Source organism: Hakea prostrata, chromosome 7 (assembly GCF_041222555.1).
Source record: "Hakea prostrata isolate BN-2017 chromosome 7, UWA_Hpros_2, whole genome shotgun sequence".
NCBI lineage: Eukaryota > Viridiplantae > Streptophyta > Magnoliopsida > Proteales > Proteaceae > Hakea > Hakea prostrata.
In genome coordinates, this window is record NC_142606.1 from 28,396,440 (window position 1) to 28,410,424 (window position 13,985).

Sequence of the window (13,985 nt, forward strand, 5' to 3'; positions counted from 1 at the left end):
GGGTCGGGGTTGGATCGGAAGTAGGTTGCCCTGAAAAATAAGGGGATGGACTTGAAGGTGGGGAATGGATCAAAAGAAAAGGAGAGATGGATTGTGTTGGGCTACAAGTAAGAGGAGGAGAGGGAGGTCTGTCAAGAGGGGTTCAAGGAGAGGGAAGGATTGAGGGGTGGATCAAGGTGAGAGGTGGGCTAGGCAACATAGGAGAGAAGGGAAGCGGGTAGGGAAGAAGCAAAGTGAGCTTGGGCTAGGGAGGAAGTAGTTCAGGGGAGCTGGTTCAATTGGAAGAGGGGTGTCTGACCGGTGTAGGCGAAAGGGGTGGGAAAAGAGGTTGCAAGCCTTCCACTGTTGATGGGTGCTGCAACAGGAGCAAAGGGAGAAGGGGCAGAGAGTCAGAGGCAAGCTGGTGACAAAGCATCAGAGTTAGAGCTCGAAAAAGAGGGAGGGCAACAGTAATAGGGGGTGAGAAGCGCTACAGGGGCTAAATTTAGGCTTGCTCTACCAGTGGCAATGACGATGAAGATACAGGGGGAGGGCAACAGTAATAAGGGGTAAGACAAGCGCTACAGGGGCTAAGTTTAGGTTTGCTCTAGCAGTGGCAATGATGATGAAGATACAAAACAACAGAGAGGGCCTAGCTCGCAACAGGTTGCATCATTGGAGGCACCAGGTAGAGGGGTTAAGAGCCAACTTAGAAGCAGCAAGAGAGTTCTGGCCAGGCATCAAAACAGCTTCAAATGTTGGTAAAAAAGCAACCTCATCAAAAGCCAAGGGCAAAGAATCCGTAACAGAAGTCGGCGCAAAACACAGGTAGATTTATGACGACAATGTTTGTCCTGACATCCAAGAAAGGACTCACAGGTGGAGAGATGGTTAGGCAAGTTTACAAACGAAGAAATAGGGGGAGCAACGATTGCTAGGTGGAAGCTATTGGAGGAGTAGAGGGAGATCGGGAGGGGGCATTCCATAGTAGGAAGAAGGAGTATGCCCAAATAGCTTACAGAGGAGGCAATGAGGGGGGAGATTTTCAAAAATAATGGCTTAGTTGAACTGGAAACCATCCCATCCTTGACTAGCATAGAATTCGGCAATGGAGGAGCAACCGATATTTCGACATAGATTCTAGCAAACAATATCCAAGCTTTGTTGTCGGTTGTTGCATCCCATATGGAGAGCTTGCCGAAAGGAAGGCAAATTGGCTAAGACAATCAGAGTTCCCAAAACGAAGCAGGAGCTTAGGTAAGGAAGTCTAAATGGAAATGACTTGCAAATCGAGCTTTTCTAGTTTTAGGTGAGAATTTGACTAACGGAGAAAGATCTTGTCCCTCCCAACCATCCAAGGAGAACCTTCTAAGGTGTGGAGCATGATATCTTTATCAAAGAATCTGAAGATGAAAACACCAACTAGAGCATGAAGCTTTGAAGAGCACCCTGCGTTGCTTCCTTCCACTGCTTGTTAAAGGAAACCTAAACAGGAAAGAATGGCGGTCGATGACCTAGGAAATATTCAACCATAAAAGAGTTTCATTTAGTGACAGCCAGAGCAAGGGATGAGTTGGGGCAGAGAATGAAGGAGATGGAGCCATCGGAGGATGGATGAACAAAATGAAGGGAGACATCCGCGTTAGGATTAGATGGGGTCTAAGAGCCTACCGGAGGGGGAGATGGAGAGTCCATCTAGCATCTCAATCACTGCATCAAACCAACTAAGGTGGAGTTGAACTTGTCACTAGGAAATTGGAAAAGGAACTCATTCCAATGGTTCTCTCCCACATTTTACCCCAAATATATTTTCTTCAATCTCATGGATCCATTTATTTATGGGTCCTTAGCCTGCATATTAATTAAATATATCTCCTTCTGATTTTTAGATCATGCTTTCTATGTATCATTAGTTCATATGTACCTTGTATATTCATTTTTAATTTCTCTCATCTTTATGAAGATTTGTATGTCTTGTGAATTTTCCAAATATTATGGTGTGATGGCCTTCTATTGATGATTGTATCATGGTACAAGATCTCGCTTTTGTGAGGTCTTAGATCTCATGCGACCTAAAGAATCCCAAAACTCAGGCAAGTCTCCATCTCTCAAGTGAGATAGGTCGAGATCTCTTTCGCTGTCTCTCACCTTCCAACTCACCGAGATCATCTTAAACCCCCATTTTTTGCTTGATTGACATTGTATCTTCATCTGCAACAAGTTTTAGCACATTTACAACAACAAATGAAGATCAAACAAGTTCATTTCAAGGAAATCTTCATCCAACATGACATTTTCCCCCAAAATTAGATTTTTTTCAAATATTATATTCTTCAGTAGGCCTTTTATTGTAGATTAAATATATGTTCAACATCTTGCTTTGATCTACACTTTCATGGGGGAAAAATTTAACTTTCTATTTCTCATTCGAATATATGTTAGACTCCATTAGAAAGGCAACAACCTCATTGAGTTTTTTTTTTTTTTTTTTTTTTTTTTTTCATGCTTGTTGCCATTTTATTTTTTTATTTAAGATTTAATAGATTCATTAAAATAATTACGAAAAAAATTATGAAAATTTATCTTTTTTTTTAAATGATTCTTATGTTATGCTACTTATTTTAGAAATATAACCATGTTTGTATGAGCATGTTACGTACGTGTTCTCATAACAAGCTGATTGTTTTTATTTTATAAATTATTTTTATATATATTTAATTATCAATAAATTATCCAACTGATATTTGGGAATCTGTATTTATGTTGCACAAAGTGTATCAAGTTAAATGGCTAGTAGTGGGAGTGGCACAAGCAGTGGGGCACAAGATATTGCTTGGCAACATGGGGAGGCACTAAAAAAAAAGTCAAAATGCAAGTATTGCCTAAAGGTGTTGAAATCTAGTGGTGCAGCCACATTGCCAAGTATGCTAAGGTGTCGTATGAAGTACAACAAGCCATTGCAGAAAATCTAAACGGAAATAGAAAAAGGCAAAGAGGGTAAGACAAAAAGGGAGTTTGAGGAGGTAATCTTATAAAGGCCTCTCATGGATGTCGAGTAGGAAGACTAGACATAGGGAGCAGCATGCTTATAGTAGGGAGGATCCTACACTTAAGTAAGAACCCACCAACTTCAGGCAGCTAGACACCTACCAACAAACCATCTCTCACATATTTAGTGGAGGCAATAGGGAGGATAAGGCTAGGGAGGCAATCAGCAAGTTCATATACTACAACAACTTTGCAGCAACTTTGCAGCTAATGTAGCCAACACTCCATACTACCACTAGATGATTGATGCAACAACAAGGGCAGGTGTAAGGGTGAGAGGCCCAACCCCATAGGAACTGATGCACAAATACTTACCTAAGGCATAGAAGGAGGTGGAGTACATCGATACACTGAGGCCAGGATGGCAAACATACATTGTCACTATGATGGCTGATGGATGGACTGGTCCAACTAGACAGTCCATCATTAATTTTATGGTGAACTGTAATGACAGGACAACATTTTTGAAGTTTGTGGATGCAAATGACAGAATGAAGGATGCCTACTACCTATACTAGCTTCTAAGGTAGTTGGTCCTTGAGGTAGGGACAAGCAATGTTATCCAAATTGTAACGGATAACAATCTAACTTCAAGAATGCCAGAAAATGCTAATGAAAAAAGAAAAGAAATAGGATTCACCTCTTCTAGACATCATGTGCAGCACACTCCATTAAACTTATATTAAAGGATTTGGGGAAGAGGAAATCGATCAGCGGTGTGGTTACAAGGGCAAGGTTAGTAATGTCATATATAAACATAGACATGCCTTCAAAATGATGAGGCAAAAGTGTGGTGGTAATCTAGTGAGGCTTGGTTTGACTAGATTCACCACCAATTATGTGGCATTGAAAGGCTCTAGACTAAAATGCTATCTATGAGTTTCGTAGTTGTGTTGACGCTCCCTCTTTTTCCAAGAATTCGAGCCGCTCGGAAAAAGCCTTCCATTTCCGTCAAATGACCCGGCCTCCCCTGGCTCTTCCGGTGGGTCTTCAACACATGTTTTTTAGTCAAGAGTGGTTTGGTTGACTTGGATCCAGCACACCTGAAAGGAAGAGAAGCAACAAAGCATTGCTAATGATTCCCTTTGGAGAAAGCTTAATAGGACAATGGGCATATTAGAACCTATTGTGTTTGTTTTGAGGATAGTGGATGCTGAGAAGAAGCCCACATTACCCAACATATACTCTACCCTCTAGCAAATGAAGGAACTCGTCAAAGTTGCTATCCTTAAATCCTCCAAATCCTACCTGAGGACCATTGATGAGATATCAGAGAAGCACTTAATGCATCCTTTGCACTTGGCAGGTGAATCACTTTATGTTGTATAATTTATATATTGTTGATTGCATTTTTATAAACAACTAAGTCACTAGCCAAGTTTTTTATTTCCTCAACACAGGCTTATTACCTCAACCCTAAGTATAGTACAAGAATAATCTAAGGCTTGAGGTCCAGATCATGATAGTGGTAAAAGAGGTGGTGGAGAAGCTGGTGACAAATCTCGCCATACAGGGGATAACCAATGGAGAGGTGAGAACATATTTCATGGTTTCTTCACCTTCTTCTTGCATATACAGTACCTAGACTTATACTAATTTTTTGTCAAAACTTGAAACATAGGTGTACAGCAGATCAAGGATTTCAGCGATAGCTCTGGGAGTTTTGGCAAGCTTGCTGCAATTACAGCTAGAAATAAAGGAGACCCTTGTAAGTAGTCAAGTACTATAGTCTATTAAGTCTTTAAGTATTAAGATTTACTTGCCAAGACCCTAAAGCGAATGCATTCTTATATTTTATGTTGCAGCTGACATGTGGGTGCTATATAGAACTAGTACCCCAAATCTGAGGGAAATAGCCATTAAGGTATTATCACAGACATGCTCATCCTCTGGTTGCAAGAGGAATTAGAGTACCTTCTCACTCGTCTACGACAAGATGTGCAACAAATTGGGAATAAGAGACTTAAGCATTTGGTGTATGTGCATTATAACATGAGGTTGCGAGTAGGGCACATACGTGATGATATAGACAACAAGGCTCAGGACCCAATCGAGTTGTCAGATATATTCCACAAGCCACCCGCAAAGGATGAGGGGGATGATGTGATGTATCAATAGGTTAGGAATTGTGATGGACCAGTCTTGGTTCAGCCAGGAAGAAAGTCAGATCCTACTATTGTTGATGCCATGGACCCAGCTAATGCGGATGCCCATATGTCTTCCAATGAGGATGCATTGTATAAAATTGCAGCCACAGGACCAATTACACCATTTGTGGAGCCATCTAGCCGACATGCTACAGCAGATGAACACGAGAGTGGGAGCTCAGATGATGACGGAGATGATACTCTACCCCCAAGTCAGCCTCTAAGTCATAGAAGCAGTGTTAGTGGTGCAGGTGGTAGTGTGTTGGTGGTGTAGGTGCAGGTGGAAACCAAGGAGGGTCACCACCACTGGAGCAAATGAGATTGACTGGAGAGTTCCACCATGCCACACAAGAAGCTAGCACTTATATATATGCATATATGCAAAGGTAAGAAATTTCGCTGTCAATGGGTGATGACGCTTAGGTGGGGCAGCAAGGCAGATCAAAGGCGGGTTATGATATTGGGGGGGTGCTATGGGTTGAATTTTGGGAGAATCTTGATGGGCTATAATGGCTGTAGTTTGATCCCTATGAATGAAATAAAAATGAAACGTACAGAAAAGGGATGTGGGCTTGAAATCCTGACCTAGGCAGGAGATTTTAATTTGCATGTCCGTGAAGTCTGGTTCCAGAGTTGACAATAGGAGTTTTGAGTGTTAAACACCTAAGATCCATGATCTATTTGCACTTTTAATCACCAGAGTCATCACACTTGAACATTAAACACCAAGTAAAATCAGCTTCTAGACTTTAAACACCAGAACTCAGTTGTCTAGACTTCAAACACCATTTTTGGAGAACTATCAGTCACTGAGAAGGAAGGCAGCAGCTAAGCTTGCAATTAGCAATTTTAACAATCAAACACCTGTTAATAGTAGGGTCTATTACAACTTCATGTAAAAGACTCAAACAAACTCCTCAACAAAGGAGATGCTGACCATCCAAAACCTATTAGATAAATTAAGTAGAAAACTAAAATATGCTCAAAACTAACTCCTAAATACTATGTGCCAATTAATCATATGCTAGTCACATGTTAACTTAAATTGAACCACATAGAACCTGTTCAATTGATAATTTTAAAAAAATAAATAAATCTGCTACTTTGGTACCTAATTTCCAGTCCCTCTAATTGGCCAAGTACAATGGAAACCCAGCTAATGAAGATCCAACCCTCTTTGTAGCAAGATCTACATCGCATGCATCATTCGTTTCTACATTGTATATCGTTTTGCTTACATCATGTATACTAACCATGCAGCCTAAGACCTTCCCCAGACCATAACTTGACTGTACCTAGACCAACAGACTGGGTAGTCCCCAGAGGGCATTGCAAGAGTCATTAAATTACATTGCACTTGTAAACCTGGATTTTAAACCCTCCCCTAGATGGCAAATCCTTAAAATCAGTTTACCTTTCTTCTCATGAAAGAAGGATGAGGCAAAAGACACATGGCAATCCCCTACCATGTCATTGTCCTCACAAATAGATGGATGAGTGGGGAAAAGAAAAAAAAAAGGAAAGGATAAAGTAAGGACTGAGTATATATTACAGCTAGATTAGGAGTAGCTCTAATTGGTGATAAACTTAGTGAAAACCATTTATTGTGGTACAGTCATGTGCAACAAAGGTCGTTAGCAGCCCCGATACAAAAAAGCGACAAGATCACAATTGAGGCAACCAAGAGAACCAAAGGTAGACCTATCATAACTTTAGGAGAAATGGCAAACAAGAACATGTAACTTAGGCTCACTCCTAGTATGACCTCAAATAGAGCTGTTTAGAGATCAAAGATCAATCAATGTAAATTGTTTAGTTGGTCTTTATTGATAATGACATGTAATCTCCACACCCCTTGAATCCGCAAGCAGAATGTTAAGACAGCTGTGAAGTCCATCGCTAAGAAGGGTCAGTGCACTAGATTCTACATAAATGTTTTACATTCCCCCTCCCCTTTTTTCTACTTTTATTCTTCTCGACAACCTTTTAGTTGTATGGTCCCATACCCCATCATTGTTCTTTGTTATTCATACACTATTATACATTTTTGGATTCATGTCGCCAACCTCATTAAGTTGGGATAAGGCTTGGATTTTGTTTGGCTCATATGCCCAATAAGGTAGAGAGAAACCATACAATATACGATAACTCTATATAGCATTTAATTGAAGTAATGAAGGAAATAACATACAAGCTACCAAATCAAGAAACTTAATTGCAAGATGATTCAATTTCTGGTTATTTCTCCTAATAACAAAAAAAATTAATCTAGAGATGAAGATCATTACCTTGTAAAGATTATCCCAAGGAAGACATCCAAGGAAATCAAAAAAAAAGCTTGACTTGAAGTACCTGTCGCATGAGAGAACATCAGCTGGGCATGCTAGGTAAAATCCACTACTCCAATATAACTAGTAGCAAGTTTTAAGAGAGACAATGACTAACCGAACAGCGATGGCTTTGCGGTTAGAGACCATTCTGTAGGAATCGATATCTCTATAAGCAAGTAAGAAATGGATGATAATGTCGACAAAGAATGCAATCTGTCCCATGATGTCAAGTAAGAATAGTTTCTTGGGTAATCCCCTGAAGAATGCAAATTCGAACGGAGTGAAGAAAGACGAGTAGATGGCCCATAGCAGTAAGAAATGCTTCCACGCCAGATACCACCTGTAGTTCTTCTCAATCTCACTTCAGAGTCCACAACCCAATACTAAATTTGTAACAACTAACTACTATACCCAGAAACTGAAAATGATCCTACCAATTTTAAGAATTTGCAGTAATACAAAATTCGAAACCAATAGGTCCTTCCCCCGGAAGAACGGAGTAATGCAAGAGTAGATGTGCATGAGTTTGAAGTTAGAGGAACTTCAACTTCTCCAACCTACTCTGACGTTAAGAGTGGAAATGTGTTTGTCCGTCCCACACACCCCCCCCCCCTTTTTCCCAGTTTAAAATGAACCCTTGCATAGTTGCATGCAATGTGAAAAACATTTGTCCACTTACCAAAAAAAAAAAAACATTTGTCCAAACATAAGAGATTTTTTTGGTTGTTTCGTAATAATTGCAAGCATCATGTGAGCTTATTTTCTTTTTGGGTTTAATTTTACTCCAAAGGACTTTGGACTCTTTGGTAATTTTTGGTCCAGATTTTTCCTTGGAGCTTCTAAAAGTTTTGCACTTAAAGACTTCGGAATCCTTGTAATGTAGTTGCTTGAATGAATTTCTTTTTATCAAAACAAATAAAAATTGAAGGACGATAAAATATTGGGATAATTATTGTTGCCCCCTTGTACTCTGATTTTATTACTACTTTATCCCCTCTACTTTTTAAAGTTGCTAATCCAACCTTTAACTTTGTCTAAAATTAATAATGCCCCCTTCCGTTAAGCTCAGTTAGTTTACTAATGATGTGGCATCTATATATTTTTTCAAAAACCCTAAAAATAACCCTACAATTATCTCTTTACTTATTTACTCCTTTGCAAGTTATAATACTATCCTTAATTAACTATGGAGAAAAATTAACTTTAAATTAAATTTTCTTTTCTAAAAAGAAACTACCGAATAAAGAAAAGACATGATTTTTCTTCTCTAAAAAGAAATCGCCGAATAAAGGAAATATATGATTAAATAAAACTTAAAATAGAAACTAAAATATTAGGAAATATCAAATGTAATTCAAAGTTGAAAATTGAAAATCTCCTAATATATGCTAACCATTGTACAAAGTGTGTGGTCCCACCAAAGCTAAAATTTATTGTAAAATATAAGATTTTAAGGATATAATTGACATTCAATATAGTTTCTAAAAATGAGGGTAATGTCATATTTTTTAACTTCTTAATTTTAATGAAGGGCAAAATAGACATTGCATATTTGATGTTAACAACCACTTAACACCGTTAGAAGTGAGGGGGGCAACAGTAATTTCATACAGAAAGAGGTTTGATTAGTAATAAAACCAAAGTACAAGGGGGCAATAGTAATTATCCATAAAATATTACATTCATCTACCCAACCAATTTAACGGGTTAACATTATCTAATTAGATAATCACCATTAAAAACCTTATTTAATTAGATTCCATCTATTATTATTGATGCGTCTAAAAATTATCAATCCTTAATGTATGCCTACAAAACAAGATTAGGTATGGGTCGACTCTACGGTCAAGAAGCCACCTCCGAATGTTAAATTATTAATAGATAACCACGGAACTCTAGCTAGTTCTAGAGCTTAATTCAATAACAGTAATGGAGGGAAACGATTCAGATACCTCTGATTTATATGATACTTTAGTTTATATAGGATTAACCTCTTATTCTCAATCGTTGGATTCGTTCTTAATATTTCTTTATAACCATTCGATCATCGGGTTTTTCCCTTTCTATATGAGTCGGCTGTAGTTTCTATATATAGCACGATCCTATATCCCGAATTTAACGGGAGCACATCTCTTTCCATAACCGTCTAGTTCCTTCACGCTTACGTTACTCCTTGGTTTAGCTCTTGAATCAGTCCTAACCAGAATCCTTGACCCGATTCTATCAACCTGATTTATTGTTATTTTATCCTTATTAGTTATAATTTTACAATTCCTTTACGGGAGAACTATAATTTTAGAGAAAATTTATATTACTTCCTATACTCTAGTTACGAAAAGTCCCCATTCTTAAACTTCTACAATTGATTTCTCCAAAAACGTAAATTTTCACCTCTCATTCTTTCCTATTGTTTTTAAATATTCAAGTATTCCCTCTGTTTCTCTGGTCCAGCTGATTTATCTTTTTCAAATTAAATCGGTTCACGTTATTTGATTCGAATCTAATACTCTCTTTTTTTTTCTTGTAAAACAAACCTATTACTCTAAGCACTGAATTATTTTGTATTTTTTCAACTATTGAAATCAACTTAAAAAAAAAATCCATCACAGCTTAGAAAAATGAATTACCATCAATAACAAAGAAAGGAAACAAAATAAGAAAACTACTTGATAGTAGGAGAGGGGGAAAAAAGGAAAATCACGAAAATCTTGAGAATAATAAACATAAAGTAAAACTTTTAAATATTTTGAACCCATTTATGATTTGATCAGTCCCACAACCATACTAAAAGTAAATAGATTGCACTGATAAGACTCAACATTTGGAATTTCCACCTACCTCCAACTCCAAGGGCTTGGGGTTTCACTCTAATGTGACGAATTTGTCTCTCCTGGCTGCAGGTCTTGGTTGGTTGGGTTTTTTTTTATTATTTTATTTTATAACATTAATTTTAATGGTTGAAAAGATACAAAACAATTTGGTGGTATAATAGGTTTGAACCAAATAAAGTGAACTTATTTAATTTGAATGAGAAACTGATTGGGTTAAAAATAATAGAGGTACCTTGGGTATAAAAACATCATCCAAAAAGCGGAGGTGAAGGTTTGAGCTTTTGAAAGAATTAGATGGGAAAGCTTCAGTAGGAGACTTTTAGAAAATAGAGCCTAAGGTTATACAGGGAAATGATAGAAATTTGTTATTTTATAAGTTTGATTTCGTTTACTGAAAAAAAAAATTAATTTTCTTTTTTGGTTTATTGAAGGAAATAGAAACTATATTCAAAGAGCTACGCAGAAGCCTCCTTACACTAATGAGGGAGGGGTCAACAAGGATATTAGGTGGGGAATTCCGCACAACTTTGGACAGTTTAAACGATATGAACCTGAGAAGGATAGTCGACATGCAAATTGTTCTTCTTATCAAGGAATCTAAATTGAATTGAAAGAAAATCGTCTTTTAAGTGTTTTAATTTGAGATAAGATGGCATTGGTTGCCCAATCACCCAAATTGAATTTAAGAAAGATCATTATTCTTTTAAATTTATTATTAAATTAAATGTATAAAGTAAAATTTTATATGATATATATATAAATATATAGAAGTAAAAAAATACAAAACCAAATTTTTATTTCTGTTGGGATAGTGGTGTGCATTTGACATTGCTCACACTTGCAGACATATTCAAGGGCGTCCTGCTGCATGGTTGGCCAATAGAGTCCCGACCTCAAAATTTTTTACACTAGTGTTTTCCCACCCATATTCCCTCGTGGACTTATGCAAGGGCGTACTTTGCTCAGGATGGGCCAATACATTTTAAAAAGGGTTCAGAGAATGAGCGTTTATACAGTTGGTAGTCTAAGATGGTGAACCTTACAGCTTGGTTTCTGATTTTCCTAGCCTCTTTTTGGTCGGTCGGGACTTGGTTGTCCCTTAAATTAAACACAATCGAGCTCATCCAATCGAGTTCTTGCCCGACCTCCATGGTTTCAGCCTCCTGTATACTTGGGAAGTTAAGCTCTTTTAGGTAAACAGCCGAGTCGAGTGTTTCGTAGATAGTCGGGGCAGTTCGTCAGCTTCTTCATTTTCCTTTCGGGGTTTTTGTTTGAAAATGACCCGTTCGAATTCTACTTTGCACTACCCTACCTTTGTGAGGTACTTTGTCATCTGACCATCCTTTGTGCTATATTCTCCTTTGATCTGATTTACAACCAATTGAGAGTCACTTCTGATTTCCAAGTCCTGAGCTCTTAAAGCCCGGGCAACTCGGAGGCCAGCTAGGATAGCTTCGTACTCGACTTCGTTGTTGGAGACTTTGAAGTTGAATCTTAGCACATAGATAACTCTAAAACCACCTGGGCTTTTCAAGGTCAATCCCACCTCAAATCTCGAACTGCTGCTCGAACCGTCTACATGTAACAACCATAGTCCCTCGGGATTGCAGGGTTGATCGGGATCATTGTTCATTGCTTGAGGAAGACTATTCTTCACAATGAAATTAGCCAGGACTTGGGCTTTGATGGTCGTCCTTGGTTTGAACTCGATTTGATATTCACTTAGCTCAACCTGCCATCCGACCATCCTTCCGGCCAAATCTGGTCTGTGCAAGATTTTCTTAAGCGGGAAGTTAGTCAGCGTGATGATCGGGTGTGCTTGAAAGTAGGGCCTTAGCTTACGTGAGGCTACCAGCAGGGCCAAGGCTTGCTTGTCAATGTCTAGGTACCTTGTTTCTGTGTCGATGAGCACATGTCTTACATAATATACCGGGTTTTGGGTTGTGTCTCCCTTAACCAAGACTGCACTCACTGCGGTCGGGGAGATGGCTAGGTAAACGGTGAGATTTTCTCCGGGAGTATGCGTTCATAAACTAAGAACCTCGTGCTCGGCCATTGCGTCAATGAGTAAGTCTATCCAGGGTAATGGATGGCAGTCTTTTGGGAGGGCTTGTTGAGGTCTGTGTAATCAACACACATCCTCCACTTCCCGTTTGCCTTCTTAACCATTACTACATTCGCTAGCCAGGTCGGGCACTTGATCGGCTCAATTAAGCCCGACCGCTCTAATTTCTCCACTCCTATTATAATTGCCTCATGCTTTTCTATTGAAAAATTCTGTCTCTTTTGGATGACTGGGATTGCATCTTTCTAAATCTGCAATTTGTGTTCAGCTACCCTCCTGTCAATCCCGGGCATGTCATCTACCGACCAGGCGAAGACATCCTATGAAATCCCCTAGATTTCTAATACGTTAACCCATGATTTCAAGACCGCGAATTGGGGCCTCGAGTCAGTGACAACTGTGGCCCATTCGTTTCAAGCCCAAAAGTTCGGATGTGGACCCAATGATTGTGGATGACCCTAGTGATGACTCGACAACTCTCCTAGAGTTTAAGAGAAGAGAGAAGGTCAATCATAATAGCATTAAAAGACGATTTTGGCACATCCGTAGACTGACAATGGAGAGTCCGATTTACGAGGTAAATATATTCAAATGTAGGTAATCGAAAAATCTTTCATTCAAGCTAAAAATCACAAAAATCGGTCAGATTGGGGGTCCAAACTTGGACCAGTCGACCGCCTCAATCCCCCATCCCTTTTCCATTTTCGGGACAAAATCGGGATTCCGGAATCCCATTTTATGTTTTAACTCACCTCTAAACGCATTTTCTAATGCAAGAGTGGGACTGAGGCTTGGGGGAGAGGAGAAACCAAGGAGAGGAGTAGATTCCATCCAACCAAAGGTGCTTTGTGACCTGGATCATCGAGAGAACATTGAAGGAGGTGAGAATCCTTATCCCTCTTCTTTAATCATGGTTTTGTGGGGTTTTCCTCACTTTTATTGTGGGATTGCGGTAATTGAAGCATGTTAGGTTAATTGAAGACTCTTAATTAGTTGTATTAATGCTTCCCTTTAGTATGTGAGTTGTTGGTGCGAATCATTGCAAAAGATTTCGCGTTTTGACTCTTTAAGACGCCCACGGGCGATTTAGAGAGCCAAATTTGGGTCATTTTGATCTAGAACGAATTGGATCAAATTGAAGGTACCCTTAGGACTTTATTGCTGCCAATTAGACTTTTCCAAAGTTTTGTTTTGATTCGACTTCGAGTCGGTAGCGAAAATTGACTTTTTTCCGAACTAAGTTGAGAACGGTGGGTTTAACCTAGTTGCCAGATTGGGTTTTTGTGGAATGATTTTGGGATACCTTTTAAAACCCAATTAAATTCTAACTTGTATTTACTAATTCTCTTACATGATTAGGTTTTTTTGAATTTAATCACTGACTCGTGAGTGTGAAATTTGGGACTTTGGAGAAAGGAATCGATTGAAATGTGAGGAATATACTTAACCTTATCTTGCATGTTTAATGATGTTAATTAATTTTCATTATTGATATCTTGCTTTGCTTTAGTATTTATTATTTTGTGATTATGTATGTGACATTCTAAGAATGAAAGGTGAGAAAGTATGATTGCTTCTATTTTTC

General features: G+C 38.6%; 1 protein-coding gene across 3 annotated transcripts in view; it reads right to left on the reverse strand.

Moving 5' to 3' along the window:
- LOC149010849 (potassium channel KOR1-like) overlaps window positions 1–13,985 on the reverse strand; it is an 88,059-nt gene that overhangs the window by 64,961 nt on the left and 9,113 nt on the right. For all 3 annotated transcript variants that reach the window (XM_089164036.1, XM_089164034.1, XM_089164033.1), the window contains exons 3-4: window positions 7,620–7,844; window positions 7,463–7,526 (exon numbers count right to left, since the gene is read on the reverse strand). In XM_089164036.1, the coding sequence (XP_089020162.1) occupies window positions 7,463–7,526; window positions 7,620–7,844 (289 nt within the window). The remainder of the gene's footprint in view (window positions 1–7,462; window positions 7,527–7,619; window positions 7,845–13,985) is intronic.